This window comes from Pogona vitticeps, chromosome 5, assembly GCF_051106095.1.
Source record: "Pogona vitticeps strain Pit_001003342236 chromosome 5, PviZW2.1, whole genome shotgun sequence".
Lineage (NCBI taxonomy): Eukaryota > Metazoa > Chordata > Lepidosauria > Squamata > Agamidae > Pogona > Pogona vitticeps.
The window spans coordinates 71702157-71722104 of NC_135787.1; the positions used below are offsets into that span (position 1 = coordinate 71702157).

General features: G+C 40.6%; 1 protein-coding gene across 2 annotated transcripts in view; it reads left to right on the forward strand.

Moving 5' to 3' along the window:
• GABRA4 (gamma-aminobutyric acid type A receptor subunit alpha4) overlaps nucleotides 1-19948 on the forward strand; it is a 68722-nt gene that overhangs the window by 36826 nt on the left and 11948 nt on the right. For both annotated transcript variants that reach the window (XM_020806392.3, XM_078394704.1), the window contains exons 7-8: nucleotides 3177-3329; nucleotides 17485-17744. In XM_020806392.3, coding sequence (XP_020662051.3) covers nucleotides 3177-3329; nucleotides 17485-17744 — 413 coding nt within the window. The remainder of the gene's footprint in view (nucleotides 1-3176; nucleotides 3330-17484; nucleotides 17745-19948) is intronic.

Below are 19948 nucleotides of genomic sequence, written 5' to 3' on the forward strand. Positions count from 1 at the left end.
GAGGGGCAGTATCTTCAGGATATATGATAGATCTGTTTCTGACTTAAGTAAATAAAAGCTTCTGTAAACTGGATTTGGTTTGAGATCCCCTTCTTAGTATTAATTTGCAACACTAATCTTGTATGCAGTGACCAAGTTTCCCCACAGAAGCTTTCTTGATTTCTGATATCTGTAATCATTGACATCTCTCCCACCTGTTGTGAAAGGTAGTCTACTGGAGGCATCTCATGAGTGGACATGTGCAGACCAATCCTCTGGTTCATACTGTAAGAAAACATACATAACTTTTGACAGAGCAACTTGCAGGGCATCTTTACCAAGGATACCATCAGCCCAGATTTGTGAATCAGTGTGTGTATGGGGATGACCTCAGTCTAGAATTTGAGGGGGAAGTACCGTACCCCCTGCCCTGGTTACAAGCCACTTTCACAGCAGCCTTTTCCTCAGACTTGTAAGTTAACAGAAGGGACCATCGCAACACCCATAAGGAACCAAGATGTGTTGGTCACCCTTAGCTGACATTCTTTGAGACATCATCTGTACAATCACAAAAAAATCACTTCCTTATGAAACCCTATGCCAGCCTTTACCATCCTAGTATTCTTCAGATGTGTTGGTCATCAACTCCTTTCATCCCCAGACGGCAGGGAAACATCCTGTAATTGCTGTATGAATTTGCATCCTTTCAACTGTAACCACATATATTCCAGTCATCCACTAGACCTTTTGGCCTCCTCATTGGTGAAAACATCTCAGTTCTTCTCTGGTGTTTTCGTGATATCAAATTCTGGTGTTCACACTTTGTGTAAAGTACGGTGCATACTTTTGTATGACTCCTTTTTTATTGTACTTCTCTGTGATGTGGATTTTCATCAGTGACTCATCTGAATCAGCTGTGCTGTTTCAGGTCTTTCTAGACCCATGAGGACCCATCTTGCCATTATTATGGCATCCATTTAGAGCCTGGGAACTCCTCGTTCTGGAATACAGATTAGAAACCACAAGTGAACTCAGCATTTTCAATGCTACTTGTGAACTAATATGTCAGTATAAATGGAATCAGTCAGGAAAGCTTTTAAAAATTGTCTTTTTAAAAGTGTGTGTTTAATAGGCTTGCTGGAAAGTGAAGTAGCTTTGTATACAGAAGGTCCCAGGCTCAGTTTCAGGCATCTTTGAGATATGATTGGGAAAAAGGTTTGAAACCTTAGAGGATTGCTGTCTGCCACAGTAGTAGACAATGCCAAGCAAGAAGGACTACTGATTTGCCTTGATGAAAAGCATCATCATTTGTTTCTAGATTAGGGTGGTGGGAATCATGCGTTTATTAAGGCATTTAAAAAATAAATGATTTGGATCTCCCAGGAATATTGTTATATATGATTTGGCTTATTCGGTCACTGTTGTAACTATATTTGGAACACTAACCTATTTGAGATAGTTTCCAGGGATTTCATGTAATTCATAATAATCATATGTTATATTTCGATTTCTAGATGGTATCTTATGAAAAAGCAAGTGTTTATGTTATGCATTGTGAGATGTTGCTTTTTTCTGTGATCTGCACTGTTTACTCATTCGTTTTCTAAGGGATACTATCTATTTCTTACCTTTAATCATTATTTGAGGATGGGATGAAGGCACATCTTAACTATTACATTGTTGGCTGATGTGTGTATATTAACTTTAAAAGAAGAGCCCCATGGTGTCTATAATAGCACAGGACTTTCCTACTTAGAGTGGAAAGTGATGTGACAAAATGTGATGCCACAGTAAAATCAAGCCACTACAAGAAGGGTGGCTAGTTTCTACCCTCACCTTCTGGGGTGGTTTAACAATGATGCAATATCACTTTCATCGTAGCACTTTCCATTCTTGGAAGGAAGTGTAGGTAGAGATTGGAGAAGGTGCAGCAGACAAGACTCCTGTGCTGCTTTGAACATTCCTTATACTGTAGAAAAATGAGACACACAAACACTTTCTATTAGTTAAGGCAAATGACAACATGTCTGCCTGTCTGAAGAATAATGAGCATTATAATGTGTAACACAGTGCTATTTTTTTAAAAAAAATATAATGATAATGCTAGCAAGTTAACCGGTGGAGGGTTTATCAAGTTATGGACTGTATAATTTATAAATAAGGAGTGTTTTAAGCTCAGAGTGATTGTTTACCACTTAGGGGAGATCATTTCCTGCTTAGGGTCCCAGAATTTGGAACAGACTCCTAGGGAAAATATGCCTGGTCCTATCAATGCATCCTTTCAGATGGGCAGTGAAGCTTGTTCTATTTCATGAGATTTTCTAGATCTCAGATGTTAACCAAGGAAATTCTTTTGCTGCATTTATGATGGATTTATGTCATTATCATCTCCTGATGAAGAGCCATTTTAGTTTTTTATTGACTACAGATGATTTCTTGTACTGGAAAGAAGAATGTTTTCTTGGCACATGTGTTAAAAATAAACATCTGAAGTAATAATTACAGGTCTGTGTGGTAACCAGAAGAGTCGGTTTATATTTTTCATGCTCATTCCTAACCCGCCTCCCCACCAATTTTTCTACAAGATTTCTTTATAATATATATGATGTCAGGCAATGACTATTGATTAATGTTTTATAGTCTGCCTCCTGAACATTATTTTAATATCGTGTTTATTTTTCTTGCACTCGCTAGCTGAAATCCAGTTGTATGTTGCAACTAGAGTAGGACCATTGAATTAGTAAGGATTAGGTGGGTCTATTCCTCTGTAAGTTCCATCAATACAGTGCGCTACTCTGGACAAAACTTATTACTAGATTTCAGCCATGGGGCTTTCACTTATAGTTCTTCAGCCTGCTCTTCTTTCATGGTGCACCTCACTCAGAGCTTCCATACTTACCCCTGCCAAGGCACTCACCAAGCTTCAACCTCTCACATTGTAATATTGGAATGGCATCATCTGTCTTCAGAATCAGAGCAGAAGTAGTTTCTGGAGATTATACACATATACATACACACACACCTCTATATCTACAGCACACTGGAGGGATGGGGGGGGAAGATGCGCTGAATTCTTCTGGGGAAAGGCAAGTTGTCATTGTTGTCATCATCATCAAACTACATGTGTTGCATATTTTAAAAAGAATAATGCCTTTAGAATATCAAACATTGTTTCTCACTTTTTTTTAAATTAAAAGGTGAATATGTTGTAATGACAGTACACTTCCACCTCAGACGGAAAATGGGGTATTTTATGATTCAGACATATATCCCGTGCATCATGACTGTGATTCTTTCCCAAGTTTCATTTTGGATCAATAAGGAGTCTGTTCCTGCAAGAACTGTTTTTGGTAAGTACCACCATTGGTTTTGTATGCATTTAAAATATCTCTCTCATTATTCCCTTTTCAAGAGAGTAGTAGGAAAAAAAGGCCAGAACAGGGTAGTGGCTAGAGTTCCAGACTATTTACAGGGAAACCCAAGTTCATACCCCTGCTCAGTCACAAAGCTCATTGGGTAAGTTTGTGCCAGGCTGACCTATAGTATCTCACAGGCTTGTTATGAGATAAAAGGGGACAGGAGAGAACTCCTTGGAAGACAATTAGGAGGAGAAAATTGAGGAAATAAATAAATAAATAAAGGCCTTGATTAGATGGGGAGGACAACCTTTACAAAGGGAGGGGCACCTTAAAAGACATATGGCATCCCAGTGGAGCTGCTTATAGAGCTCTGACTAGAGTTCTGATATTGGCAAGAATGGGCACAGCCAGACAGGGAAAGTTGGAGTGATTCATTTTGTACTTAAAAGGTCCTTAGCTTTGGTGCAATCTAGGAAGAACCTAGGAGCTACAGATCATCAACAGATTGTGAACTGATCACTCTGCAAGCAACTTGAAAACAGCACAGTAATAACTAGAAGCCAACATGAATTTGTCAAGAACAAATCCTGTCAGACTAATCTTATCAGGTAACCTCCCTGGTGGACAGTGGGAATGCTGTAGACATAATATGTCTTGACATCAGCAGCAAAACCTTTGACATAGTGCCCCATGATATTCTGATTAGGAAATTAACAAGATGTGGGCTGGATAGAACAACTGTCAGGTGGATACCTGGTTACAGAATTCTATTTGGAGAGTGCTTTTCAATGGCTCCTTCTCAAACTGGGAGGAATTGAGAAGTGGGGTACCACAAGGCTCAGTCCTGAGCCTGGTGCTCTTGAACATTTTTATTAAAGATGTTGATGAGGGGGTGCAGGGAACCATTATAAATTTATGGATTACACATGATTGGCTTGAATAGCTAAGACTGACCTGGACTGAAAACAACAGAATACATTTTTTCCCTAGGTGTAACTTTCCACTTGTCCCTATTAAATTTTATTCTGCTGTAAAACAACAGAATAAAATTTAATAGGGACAAGTGGAAAGTTACACCTAGGGAAAAAAAACCTCGGACACACAATTTCAAGATGGGAGATACCTGACTCAGTAGTACAGCATGCAAGAAGGATCAAGGAATTGTAGATCACAAGGTGAATATGAGCCAACACTGTGATGTGGCTGCAAGAAACAAGGCAAATGCTATTTTAGGCTGCATTAACAGAAATATAGCTTCCAAATCCCATAAAGTACCAGCTCCTCTTTCTCTGGCACTGGCTAGGCCTCATCTTGAGTATTGTGTCCAGTTCCAGACTGTAAGAAGGATGCTGACAATCTGGAACAAGGATGATCAGAAGACTGGAAAACAAGCCCTATGAGGAAAGACTGAACTAGGCATGTCTGGCCTTGAGAAAAGAAGACTGAGATATAATAGACTTTTCAAGATAGTCATACAGAGGAGGAACAGGATCTGTTCTTAGTCATTCTGGAGTACAACATGTGTAATAATAGCTTCAAGTTACAGGGAACCAGCTTTCAGCTGAATATCAGAAAAACTCCATAACCATTAAAGCAGTATTACAGTACGGCCAATTACTTCACTGGTGGATGTTCCAGTGCTAGAGGCATTCAAGAGAAAATTAGATAACCATCTGTCAGATATATTTTGATTTGGATTCTTGTATAGAGCTTGGGGTTGGACCCGATGGCCCTATAGGCACCTTCTAACTCCATTATCCTATGATTCTGTGATTTTATTTTATCTTGCACTTGAGTGACCCTTCTGTTCACATGAGAAACATTTCTTCTTCCATGAGAAGGATACAGGCAGCTCTTTGGATCACTCCAATTTGTTCCCCTCTTGTTTATTGATCCTTCCATCTCTGCCCCCCTCCGGTGGCCTTTTTTTTTGCAGTTGACATTCTCTGGGCTGCAGTGACTTCTCACATTTTGTTTTGTTAAATAAAGTAAGTGACCTAGGCCCTACAGCAGTACATCAACCTAGTATGGGAAACATACATATTGTATGGGAAAACACCTCCAATGTATTAGATGTGTCAGGTTTTTTTTTTTAAAAAGATGAAAATGGATGAGGGGGTTTCTCCATTGTCACTTTTATTATCACAACCCACTGAGTATATCACAGAGTTGTGACCTCAGATAACACTGCCCACATCTCTATTTGATTGAAAATTAAGCAACAGAATAATCAGGAGTGCTCTCAGCTATACCAAATAAACTTTAGCCCTAGTGCTGTGCCAGAAAGTATCAGGACAGCTTGCAAAACAAGTGGGATGGATTGCTCTCATTGAAAACACATGTGGTCAACAGAAAATAGGGCAGATCAAACTGCACCAAACGTGAACCAACGATTGAGTTATATGCCCATCTGATTGCCCTCAATGATAAGCTTCTGTCAAATTTCTTCTTTTTCCATAAAAGTTGTGGGATTGTGTGATCTGTATGAATGTAAAATTCCTGCTGCTTCATCTAAGCATTTGAACTTCTGAATAGGTTGTCTGTGTATTTCCTAATAATCAGCCATGTTTTTGTGCTTGTTCTGTGTCTGTAGATGTATACGCCTGTAGGTACAGTGGTGCCTCGCATAACGTTTGCTTCGTTTAACGTTTTTTTCGCTTAACGTTTATTTTTTCAGAGTCAGATTGTGCTTTGTATAACGTTTTTCCCTATGGGCGATTTTCATATAGCGATTTTGGGACCATGCTTCGCTTAACGTTTTTGGTTTTAGGTCCCCTGCTTCACTTAACGATGTTCATTTTTTCAATTACAAAAGTGTCTTAACATGTTGAAAAACGGTTTTAAATGCTTGGAATCGTTAGTGCACCTTCTATAATGTGTGCATACTTAATTTGGTGTTGATCTGACTTTTCGTTAATTTTTTGTGAATTTTTTTCTCCCCCATAGGAAACAATGGAGCTGTCAGATTTTGACAGTTGTCAAAAGTTGGGGGGAAAAATTCACCATAAATTAACGAAAAGTCAGATCAAAGCCAAGTTAACTTTTGCATCCGTTTTAGAGGGTGCAGAAGCTAATCCAAGCATTTAAAACCATTTTTGACGCTTTTATGACACACTTAAATTTGCAAAAATTGACTTCGCAAAGCTATTGAAATGTATTGAGTCGGCTTCAATACATTCCAATGGAGGAAACATTGTATCGTTTAACAATGTTTCCTATGGGTTTTTTCGCTTAAGGACGCCAATCCGTGCCTATTGGAACGGATTAACCGGTTTCCAATGCATTCCTATGGGAAATGGTGTTTCGCATAAAGTTTTTTTCGCATAAGGTGTTTTTTTTTGGAACCAATTAAAAACGTTATGCGAGGCACCACTGTATTTCTTCTCAAAAGAATGAAACACTAGAGCCGTTTTGCGTAGATTTGAGAGACCTTATGGGGAAAAATACAGTGGTGCCTCGCTTAACGGGCACCCCATTTAACGACGAAATAGCATAGTGATTAACTTTTTGTGATTGCTTTTGCGATAGCTTTGCGATGTTCCCTATGGGGAAAAATCGCTTTGCGATGATCGGTACACTGTTTCGCTTAACAATCATTGCAAAGCGATGATTTTTTAACAGCTGATCAGCAGTTCCAAAATGGCTGCTGGGTAAAAAAAATGGCCGCCCGCTGTTTTCTGGGACGGATTCCTCGCTTACCAGGCAGCGAAAATGGCCGCCGTATGGAGGATTTTTGCTTAAAGGTGAGTCTGAAGCCCATAGGAACGCATTGAAGGGGTTTCAATGCATTCCTATGGGCTTTTTAATATCTCATAGCGACGAAATCGCTTTGCAGCGATTTTTGCTGCACCGATTATCGTCGCTATGCAAGGCACCACTATAGTGTGTTGTCCTTGGCTGAAGGCAAGAACTACACACTACCCCCCCCCAGCTTTAAGATTCCCAAGGAACCTTGCCCAGCTTTAAAATTCCACAGTGTGGTGACCTGTCCTTCTGAACTAGCCCAATTTGACAAAGACAAGGAATTCAGAAAACATTATGCTCTTCTTGGTACATCAAAGATTATCTTTCCATGCACCTCCTCTTTTCTTTTCTTCTTTTTTTCTGTGGAGTATGGCTATGTGCTATATCTCTTACTAATGTGACAACTTTTCTCCTGTGTATTAGTAAAAATGTTCGGTACATAAGTGCAATGGGACTGATAGCAGCACTGGCTCAAAACATTTTGTTGCCTAAGGCATACAGAGCAAATGATGCTATTCTTTCCAGTTAGGATGTACAGTGTCAAAGGCTGGACAACTAATTTTGGCATCTGGGCAGGAAAGTTCACAAGCACCTCTCCTTCCTTGCACTAAAAATGAATGAATGAATGAATGCCTATCACAACGACTGACAAAGAATTTGATGCTCCTACGTGAAATCCCAAATGACATCATTATGAAATGTGACATAAAAAAAATATCATTTATCTAAGGCAAATGCACCATTTTGCCCAATGGTAGGGCCAGCCCTGCTTGAAGCTTTGGCTGCAACAAGAAAACTAGAGAACACATTCTGCTCTTGAGTTGTGTGGACCTCAGCAAACAATTGTGATGTCACACATGCACACAAAGCTCTTTTTCAACAACCCATCTGATTAGGAATTCATCATGCATGTCTCAAGAGGAGCTCAACTGAGTTGAATGGAAGATTGGATCACGCGAGGAGCATGCCCCCAGGCCTTGGATTTGTAACATCAACTTCAATGATACTGCCTTCTTTCTCCTCTAGCCTTGGTGACAGCGAATTGAAAAGCAATTAAGAAAATCGATTACTGGATATTAGAGTGAAGCGCATTAAAATACAATTTGAAAGCGGATGCTACAATGGACAATGAAAGTGGATAAACCACACAGACACAACACACGGAGTTGAGGAGAGAAACCTGGATGTCTGACAAAAGAGCAGATAATAGAGATGTGGCTAAAGCAATATTCTAAAGAAGATATTTTTTTTTCTCAGCCTCTACTTTTATCATGCACTAGAGAAGTACTGTATTAATCAAGTGAGGACCATTGAGCTGAAAGACCTATTAAATGGTACATTTTGAATATGTATGGATCAAAGAGGTTAAGATTAGTCTTGGGTAGGAACTGAAGGCACAGTTCCCATCAGAATGAAAATTCTGAATGTGTCTGTCCTGCTTAATACCTCCCCAGCAAGATATTGCAAAAGGAAAAGTATGAATCTTAGCAACACCTTTTCCTGTTTGCCTGGGGTTAGGTAATACATTTTGAGGGTTCTTCTTCTTCTTCTTCTTCTTCTTTAATCTTTAGGGACTTGAGTGCCTTGATAAAGCTTTGTTGCTTCTGGTGTGCAAATGTGAAGCAGCACGCTAGGCATGTCCACTCTGAATTGAGCCCCACTGAGTTCACTGGGACTTAATCCCAAGAAAATAACTATGTACAGGGTTATAGTTTTTCCTGTCATTCCCTGGTCCCACTGCTGTCTGTGGTTAAAGACGTTTTGTAGGTGTTCTTTGATCAGAAATGGTAGATGGATACAAGTTAGGAAAAAAGTTATAGATGGACAGTCATGATGTGTGGCGTAGAAAACCAAATTAACCTACAGTAACTGTAATAGGCAGCAGCAATAGAGCTCAGAGAGGCAAAAGAGCCGAAGCATTTCGGAGGACGATACAGTTTTTTACTGTCCAATATAAGCAGGACTGGTAATCATGCAGCAGAGTACTCGCTGTACTTCAGGGATGTGTTTATGATAATAAGCCATTTAAAAAGGAAATATTTGCTAGTCTGCTTCATGCTCGAAGGTGTACTGTAAATGCTATAAAAATACTCTAGTTTCTATGGAAATTTTCTAGTTAGCAGCCTTTAGCTAAGTTTGGAAACTTCCATCATTCACAACAGTGTAATCCGGTGCTTGCTTGCTTGCTTGCTGCTTCTTTTTTTTAACCTCCCCCGCCCCATGGAACCATCTGTAGACCACTAGTGGCCTGTGTTGCTCTTGTTAGCTTTGATGTGGGAGAAAGAGAGCATTGTCTGGCTTTCTAAATTGTTTTTCTTCATCTTAAAGCAACCAGGAAGAGGACTGATGTTCTTAATGCTTCTGAAGACCCAACAGTTTTTCTCTGAGTGAAAATCAGTGGTCGGCAGAGCGTAGCCAGAGGATCCAGATCTGGCACTTAGCTTCTCAAGGGTCACTCAGCCACTCAATGCTTTCGGTTTCGGCTCAAAAAGTCCCTTGTCCCTTCAAGGGGCCATGGGAGGCAATTTCCTCATATTTGGGGTTCCCTGAATACTCCTGGGGACTCCTACACCTTTAAAAAATGCCGTTAGAGCACATGAGGGAGCTTTTCAAATTTTTTTTTAAAGCTTTTTTAGAAAGAATTATATTCTGGAGACAAATAGGTAGTAGGAAGAGGTATCACCCTCTAAGGTCCATGCATCAGGACTGTATGTGTTCATTCATTCAACCATTCAGTCCTATTTTGATGTAATCTTTATTTTAAATGTGCATTTTTTTAGGAAAGTGTACATTATTTTTCTTTGCTTTTTTAATGTCAGTTTTGATCATTTGCTCTATGGATTATGGCGCCACATCATTTGTTTGAACAGTGCCCAGAGATTGGTGTGAATTCACAAATCAGGTGGTAAGTAAGCAAGTAAATAAATCAATCAATCACTTAGAATGAAGTGAAGATGCTCTGATCCACAGATTAAGAACCCACAAAGTAGTCCAGGAAGAGTGAATCAAATCAGTTTTGCCTAAAATAAACTTCTTTGTTTGTGTTATAACCCATCTTTTCATCAGAAAGTTCAAAAAAGAATGCATGGCTCTGTCCCTCACTTAATCTGCACAACCGCACAGTGAAGTAGGTCAGCTGAGACAGAGAGTGACCATCTTAAAAAACATGGAGAGAGTTTCATGGTTCAATGGGGACTAGAACCCGAATCTCTCAAATCTCAGTCCACCACTTCAACCACAACACCATATTTGCTCTTCTCAGCCTGCAGACCAAAGACATCATGCCAAACAAGCAAAAAACTCACATGTCTAGGAATCTATCAGTTGTGCTAGTTGGAGAGAAATTATATCTATCTATTTCTCCATCTCACTCTCTGTATAGAAAGATCTCAAATCTGTATAGTCCATTCCTTGTGATTTCATTCTCACGCATTTGCACATCATGCAAATGCGTGAGAATGTCAGGAACTGGTTATTATATACATCTAGGTTCCTGGCATTGTTTCTGCTGCAACCTTGCTTGCGTTCAAATCATGTTCTTCTGTTGCAGTCCAAGTTGAAAGTTGTCCCTAGCAGACTTCCAACAGAAAGATAAAAGAGCTGCCATAAAAAAGTGCCCTGTGATAATCCTATCATTTCCTCTAAGCAGCCGAAAGTGAATTGTTGCATTTAATACAGATGTCCCCAGTTCTTCTGTTTGGATTATGTGAGGAAAAAGAAAATTCACAGTTCAGGATACATGACATAATTTATTAGCACTTGCATGCCCCTTAGACAATCTGATACTCTCTTTGAAAAGGCTTGAGGTTTTAATAGCGAACATTATAGGATAATATGCACAATAAAATTTCTGGGGAGCCCTGCTCTGCTGCGCATCGTTATGTCTACCCAGAGAAAATCAGAAGGATTAACAGTAGTGTAGTGTCATGAGGCTGGAATTACTACTTTAATCTGAAAGCTCCCTTTAAAATAAAATGTGTAAATTCCTCAAGAAACAATTGCCTTGCAGCAGGATGCAGTCCTTTTCTACATACAGCAGTGCCATTTATTGTATTATGAGGAACTGCCTTTTTCAGTTCTGCTGATCTGAAATATAGCTGACATGTCTAAGCTCAGCACTGCCTGTCCTGGCCACTAATGACTCTTCAGCATTATAGGAATTTAGGAAGCTACCTTATATTGGCTGAAATTGAGTAGTAAATCACAACTAGAGTAAGCCCATTGAATCAGTGGAGATTTGCTGAGTCAACTCCTCCACAAATTCCACTCATTCAATGGGCCTGATCTAGTTTTGACTTACCGGTACTACTGGATTGCAGCCAAATAGGCAGAGTCATCGGTCCCTCTATAACTCCAAGAAATCCTGGCCAGCGCAGCAAGTGGTGAAGTCTTCTGGGAGTTTTAGTCTAAGAACATCTGGGGGCATAAGGTTGGGAATCACTGTTCTACACCAATATTGCCAGTTCTGAATGGCAACAGCTGTCCAGGAATTATTTCCCTGTGTTTCCTGGAGATGCTAGCGTTTGAACTAGAGACCTGCTGCATGCAAAACACATGTTCTACCATTGAGATCCAGCCCTTCTCCTGAATAGAAGGTATTTTTGGATGATTGTCCATCTGATGTGACCTCACCCTGCTTAGCTTCTAAATGCAGATCTTTCCCACTTTTCTTACCTGGAATGTTTCAGCCTGAAACTACGCTGAGACCTCCAATGTTGAAAGGTTGTGCTGTGCCACTAAGCAGTGGCTGTTCACCAATCTTGTGTCCTTATATTAAAGGGCAAAAATCCAGGACAGGTGAAAGGGAGCTGTTCTTCACACAGCATGTAGCTGAAATATAGAGTTTGTTACTCCAAGAAGAATTCACGGCCGCCAGCTTGAATGACTTTAATGGTGGTTATAAGTTACTACCTGAATCGGAGCCAGCGTGCTTTTGAACACCAGTTGCTGGAAAACAAGAGTGAGAAAGGGATGTTTTGTGGATCTATTGGATGCTTGTGGATTTCCCAGGGGCATCTTCTTGGCCATGATAGGGACAGAATGCCAGATGAGATGGGGCTTTGGCCTCTGAGCCTTGCGGTGCACTGGTTAAACTGTTGTACTGCAGCCAAAACTGTGCTCATGACCTGGGGTTTAATCCCAGATAGCTGGCTCACGGTTGACTCAGCTTTCTATTTCTCCCAGGTCAGGAGTACCCAACTTGCTGGGGGTGCAATGTGTAGCCTTCATAATTAACTTGCAAACTACCCAGAGAGTGCTTTAAGCACTATGGGGTGATATATAAGTTAGCACACTTTGCTTTTGCTTTTCCTTTGATCCATCTTGGCATCTTGTGTTCTTAGACTGAGATAGTTACACCTGATTCTTTAGAACCAACTGGGCCAAAGCATTCTTTGGTAATCATAGATGAGATTTACCACCACAGTTCCTGCTGCAAAGGTCTGAATTTTCCTTTAGGAAATTATAATTATATGTTTTAAAGAAGCTCCTTCAGTCTACAAAAGTACTCCTTCAAGTAGAACATCATGGCTGGTGACTGTCCAACTATAATTTGCGCCATCCTTCTTCCACTTTACATGTGGAGTCCTTCCTCCTTCTCTTGGTTTGTTCTAACCAGAGTCAGGATGGCATTTGAATAGTGGAGGCCTTAATTTGTGCTGTCTAGAATTCTCTCGACACAGTAGTATGCAGGCTATATTCAAATAATTCCAAGTTTGTTGGCATTCCAGCTTTGCACCAAACAGTGTTCCCTAATTTGATTTAATAGTAAACTACAGGCAAAAAGCAGAATTAGGTCTAAAAGTTCATCTCTGGATGGTTTTCATAGATTGGCCAGTCTTTTTTTTTTTAAAAAAATAGCAAGTAAGCAAGCAAACACCTGACTCCACCACATGATGCTCAGTCATGTTGCCAATTTTGGTTATCACAGATCTTTGGGATAACCATCAGTGAGTTTTTGTGCATGAAAAAACTGAGGGTGGTATTCTGAGTTTCTGTTATTGAAAAATGATTTCTGGATTGAGAGATTAGGATTAGAGATGGGAGTATTCGTATACAAATACAAATATCCCCGCACAGGTGGCATTAACAAGGGTCCACTCACTGATCCGCCATGGACTCAGATGGTGCGATTCTACCAATGGCTCTGCAGTGCTCGCCACTCCTGGCAGGAGATGGGAGGACAAGCCTCACTGCAAGGCTGAAGATGGTGAGCGGATCGTGGCCTGTGGAGCCATTGGTAGATTTGTGTTGTCTGCATCTGCAGCGGATAGGTGAGTGGACCGTCTGGCCCCATGGTGCTGGGCCCTCGTAAATGCAACCTGTTCAGGGTTATTCGTATACAAATACCCCATCTCTAATTAGGATATATATTTATACAGTGGTGCCTCACTTGACGACGTTAATTCGTTCCAGCGAAATCGCTGTAGAGCAAAAACGTAAAGTGAAATAAAAAAGCCCATTGAAATGAATTGAAAACCATTCAGTGTGTTCCAATGGGCTGAAAACTCACCGTCCAGCGAAGATCTTCCATAGGGGCGGCCATTTTCCATGCCTGTGCAGCAAGGAATTCATCCCAAGCACAGCGGGGGACCATTTGCTTCAGCCGGCGGCCATTCTGAAACTCGATCAGCTGTTTTTGATCGCCGTAAAGCGAAAATCGGTTCCCGAAGCAGGGAACCGATCATTGCAAAGCAGAAAAACCCCAGTCAAACCATCGTTTTGTGATTGAAAATGTGATAGCAAAAACCTCACCATCAAGCAGATTCGTTGTTAAACAGGGTAATCGTAAAGCGGGGCACGACTGTAAATGGCTATTCCTAGTAACGTTTCCTATCAGCCTGTCTGGCACTGGCTGCTAGGAATTTCAATCCAGTAACTCCTTGGAAATCCTAGTTCCTCAAGCCCTGCTTTAATTTTATAAATGGATGCCTCAGCAATTGATTGTCCTGAAATGTAACTTGTACTGTATAGTGGACAAGAAGTGATTGCTTTCAATAAAATATGGAGAGGCAGAATGATTTCCTACAGTCAGTGGTGTCATTTTATCTCCCTATCTATTCAATTTGTTTGCAGAACACATCAGATTCTAGCTGGACTAGACACGTCAGGACAAGGACATAATAATAATGTGGTGAGGGGGGGTTGAATATGTCATAGAAGCTGAGAGCAATGCCATCAGGAGGCTAGACTCCATTACAAGTCTAGACTCCTAAAAGGGTCACCTAAGGCAGAAGGTTGACATTTGAGGCCCCAAACTAAGATGCATCCACCCTTTTTAGGAATAAAGGCTGCATCAGCAGAAGAGAATGAATAGTTCCAGTGGTGATGGGGTCTGTATGCAATATGGAGATTCTATCTGGACTGACATCACATGAAGGAGGAGTGAAAATTCATGGAAGAAACATCAATAATATAAGATATGCAGACGAGACCATTTTACTAGTAGAAAGCAGCAATGACTTGAATTGACTTCTAATGAAAATGAAAGGGTGGACTGCCAAAAAGATGAACAAGTGGGTCCTAGATAAAATCAAGCCTGAACTATCTCTGAAGGCAAAAATGCTGAAGCTGAGGCTGTCCTACTTTGGGTGCATCATGAAAAGGCAGGATTCTCTGGAAAAGATAATGCTGGGAAAGCTGAAGTTAGGAAGAAAAGAAGAAGACCAAATATGAAATGGATTAATTTTAAAAGGAAGCCACCAGCTTGAGTCTACAAGAGCTGAGCAGACCTGTTGAGGGCAGGGCATTTTGGAGATCATTTTGTCACAGGGTCACCACAGGTCAAAGATGACTTGCCAACACCCAACAGGTAAAGGTAAAGGTAAAGGTTCCCCTTGCCAATTTTTGTCCAGTCGTGTTCGACTCTAGGGGGCGGTGCTCATCCCCGTTTCCAAGCCATAGAGCCAGCGTTTTGTCTGAAGACAATCTTCCGTGGTCACATGGCCAGTGCGACTTAGACACGGAACGCTGTTACCTTCCCACCGAGGTGGTCCCTATTTATCTACTTGCATTTGCATGCTTTCGAACCGCTAGGTTGGCGGGAGCTGGGACAAGCAACGGGAGCTCACTCCATTGCGTGGATTCGATCTTACGACTGCCGGATCTTCTGACCCTGCAGCACAGGCTTCTGCGGTTTAGCCCACAGCGCCACCACGTCCCTCTTCAACACCCAACAACCACCACCATATTACTTCCTTACTAACACTTCTGAAGCCTTCTGCATCTCTCATTTTCCTTTCTACATTGTAGGAATGCTTATCCTAAACCCATATTTTAAGTTAATGTTTTTAAAAAATTTAAAGTTGCATTTGCTTGTGGCAGGGGACTAATTGTTGATATAAATTGCATGTTTGTACTATATTTTATATCATCTGATTGAATTTACTGTTGTACACTGCCCAGAGAGTGCTACACACTATGGGGTGGTGTACAAGTTGAAGAAATAAATAAATAAAAAAAATATTTTGCCAAATTAATGTGTATTAAACGCCACATGTCCCCATGTACAGTATGACATGGATATGGTTTGGAAAGTATCCAATCCAAACACTGCCTTGTTTGACTCTGTGTGTGTGTGTGTGTGTGTGCATGTGCGTGTGCACTTGTGGCCGAACTGCAAAACAGAGGGAACCATTTCCTGAGGTGAATATATTCTCTATTAATTCAAGCTGCAGTCTCATTCCAGGCGCTGTAAGTGGAATGTTCTGTATCATTAAAGCTAGGTTATGGAACTGTCTAGAGAATCACTGTTGCATTTGGTGACATACTGCTGTCTCACTCACTGCTTCATTAAAATGTAGAGTATTTCTTGTTATTTTAAATCAGTATGGAATTCATTCTTCCTTGTTATCATCTGGTGGTGGTGGGATGATGTAAACAGTAGGATTACTGCTGTATAAAGTCCTGGGTGCAGCGAAACAGTTTAAATTTGAAATTGTAAACATTAGGAAAATGACTAGAAAACTAGCTCTTTGTCATCATTCTGTGTATGTCGTTTTGAATTTTAAGTCACCCACTTTCATTTGAAAAAGAAAGATTATTGGAGTCAGAATTGGATTAACTACAAGTCCATAACCATGTGATATATATAATCCAATGTGTTGGCTGGATAGCTCAGTGAAGTTAGGTATCTGGCTGTGGGGCCAGAGGCTGGAAGTTTAATTCCCCTTTCTGCTTCCCAGAGGGAGGCATCCTGTGTTGCCTAGGGCAAGCTGCACAATCCCAGGATGCCCCTAAAAGAAGGGGATGAATAGTAAACCATTTCTGAGTACTCTCTGCCTAGAAAAACCTGGGAAGGGTTGCCATAAATCAGAATTGGCTTCATAACACACCATTAATATTAGAATCCAATGCAATGCATCAACTAATGTGATGGCCGCAGTTGTCCGTAAAAATGTGAGATAGTTGTATGGATGGTTATTTATAGTGACCAAGTAAAATTTTATATAAATGATAATCTGTGGTGTGAGATTCCTCTCCACAGTATTAACTGCCATGGGAATGCATGAAGTCTTGAATTTTAAACAAATCTTTTATTTCAGAATAAACTCATTATTCTGTGGAAGCAAATGCAGGGACAATTAGATGGCAATTTTTACATCAGGTGTTGGGTTCACTTTGGGAGTCGGTGACATTTAGTGGTAGATGCAGAAGTAAAGTCTGTCGTAATGATAGTCTTCAGAGTTGCACTCTTAAGAGTGAGACAAAAATGCAGGCACCTGTGATGACCCATACCAGCAATCCAGTTCCCACAGTTTTTATCTCCACCAGGAGCACCTCTTTTGTAAAGCTGATGGTAGTTTCTCATTCAGACCAAGATGGCGCAAAACACTTCAACTGAAATCATGTCAGGCAGCTCCATGTGCGTAATGGGAATGATCAGCAGTGGGAGATCACCAATGATTAAAGGCTTCCTTTGGAGTTTTCCAGCATACACATGACTTGTATGGAGTGCAATGAATTCACACGCACCCTGAAATTGCCAGAGGAAGCCCTTGATCAGTGGTGATTTGCTGCTACTGCTGCTGCTCACAGCATTCCCACGGTGCATACAGAGCGGTGCAACAGGATTTTAGCCTTTACGTTACAAACTGCAGGTATGTAGAGAAGAGATGATAATAATCTTTGAACTGCAGAGCTAGAACAAAGCCTAAGCATAGGAGTGGACTAAGTATAGTGTATGGATGACATGTGCCCCCCCCTCAGCTGTTTCTATCCCCCAAAAGCCATCCTAGAGACTCCTGCTTTAAAAAATAAACAAACTTTTTTTGGGGGGGGGGAGAGGGAAAAAGGTGCCACATCTACTCTTGGAGGCTCCCGATAAATATTGAAAGATTAAAAGGAATTTGATCTATTTCTGAGTTATACAAATACGGTTTGTTTTCTTTCTCTTGTTTCCAAGGCATAACCACTGTTTTGACTATGACCACACTGAGCATCAGCGCTAGGCATTCCTTGCCCAAAGTTTCCTATGCCACTGCCATGGACTGGTTCATCGCCGTGTGTTTTGCCTTTGTATTCTCTGCACTGATTGAGTTTGCGGCTGTCAACTATTTCACCAACATTCAGATGGAAAAGGCCAAAAGGAAAGCTGTGAAATCTGCCTTGGAATTTACAGCGACTCCCATGCAGAAGGAAAATTGTGCAGACGAGGCACTCACGGTATTTAGTTGAATTAATGTATGCTTGAAGATTGCTAACAAAATGTCTTTGTAAGCATGTATGGAAATATTTTTAAGGACCAACCACAGCCTTGAGCTGTAAGGCCAGATTCTGTCACTCATTTCCCTTTTTAGATTATTTACTTCACCCTGCTTTTCCATGACATATGACTTCTATTGGGACTCTCAGAAGAACAGAATCTGGACATCCATCTTTTTAGGCAATAAATGCCACTATTCCTTAGCCAACATGGCCACGACTGGGATATTGTGGGACCTATATCAGGCAAAATGAAAGAAAAGAAAAAAAAGTAAAATTAGCCATATCTTTCTAAGACCTTAAGAAAAGCTCTGTTGGATCAGACCAGATTCCTATTTAGTTTACTATCATCTAAGCCAGAGTGGCCAACTAGATGCCTACTGGAAGTCCAAGGTCAGACTGTGGGGTCATGTTTACTGTGTGGGTTGGCAACTGTGCTCCCCAACTCTTATTGGGCATAGTCAGCGGTGAAGGTTTATGGGATCAGTGTTTCAAAATATCTGGCTAGCCATAGGTGCCCATCCCTAGTCTACTGTTTTGGTTACATTCTTTGCCAAGCTGCCTTTGTTGTCTTTCCCCTTCAGTCTTACTCTGGCATAGCCCTGCTTTGCATCTGTATTAATAATGTAGCATACTACCTGCCACTTCAGCAGTCATTAAACCAACCCTTATGTTAGATCTCTTTTTTGCTTTCTGGGGTGTCATTTTCTAAACAAGCAAAGGGATCTCGGCTTGAACAAGAAAATTACTGGTACCGTAGTGTATTGTGTTTACTTTTATTAAGATATTTTATAGCACCTCTGGGAGATCTACAAAATGAAGTGCATCAAACCTTGCAGTATGTGTGTGTAATATGGGCACACACACAAAAAGTGAATGGCATGTTAATACTGTCGCTTATGTTACTTTGCATGAGTGACATTATTAATATAGCTATTTTAGAATTGGCCTTGTTATGACTCCCCAGCTTCTCTCTAAGATAAGGTTGTAGAGCAGTGGTCCCCAACCTTGGGCCTCCAGATGTTCTTGGACTACAACTCCCAGAAGCCTTCACCACCACCTCTGCTGGCCAGGATTTCTGGGAACTGAAGTCCAAGAACATCTGGAGGCCCAAGGTAGGAGACCACTGTTGTAGAGTATCTGGTCCTCCAGATGTTGAACTGCAGCTTTGTTTGGCACAGCTTGGGAATGGATAGAACTCCCCCTGTTTGAAGGGAAAACCTGGGACTTTGGGATACCATTAGTGATTACAGCTGATGAAATGCTTTCCCACAGAAAATAGTTATGGTCATGCATGTCTTTATTTTTTAATGGGCATTAAAAACTTAGTTCAGTCTGCTTTTAATAAATTCCAATGAAGTGCATCATACTTTGCAGTATACATTCTATATTTTACACAAAGTGGTTTTAATTATTACTGACATATTTATTTAGAATTTATCTTAGGATGGTATTTTGATACTGCTTTGAGTTAATACCAGTCATGGGTGTACCTACATGAGTGTGTGTATGTACACTGTACTGGTAGTCAGTCAGTCACCTTTCACTGTAAAGTTACAATTTTTTTTTCAGTGATACAGATGGGGCCAGTCTGATATCAGTGGATTAGATTCTGGAGGAAGGGGGAATTGTGTGCAATGAATCTTTAGCACCAAGTTTTAAATAAGAATAGTGTGAGAAAATTAATACAGAATGCATAGGAGTTTCGTTTTTGTGAGGCTTCATAAAAGGAATCTGCCCTTTTAAAATTATTACTGAAAAGAAATGTCAAAACGGAACACTACGAAATTGTAGTTCAACTCATTCAGCCTGACCCAAACGTTAACTTCCACCATCAGTGTTGACTCACACCATCAGACTTGCTCATCAAGAAAGAGTAGTCAGTATTGCCTGGAGAAAATGTTAACACAATTGTCTTTACATTATTTTGCAGTATTTTCACACCTTTTTGAGAAGGTTGCTATTATTTGGGTAGTGCCCTAAAATTCACTTGATTTCAGGCATATCTGTTTACACTCAGTGTGGCTGTTATCCCACATTAGAACATGCCTGATATACCAAACCAAATCTGCACTGCAGATTTTCCTTGAAGTTGCACAGATGTTATAGGATATGTAAACACAGCTATACAGTGTATACCTGTGTTTAGTTTCATTGTCTGACTT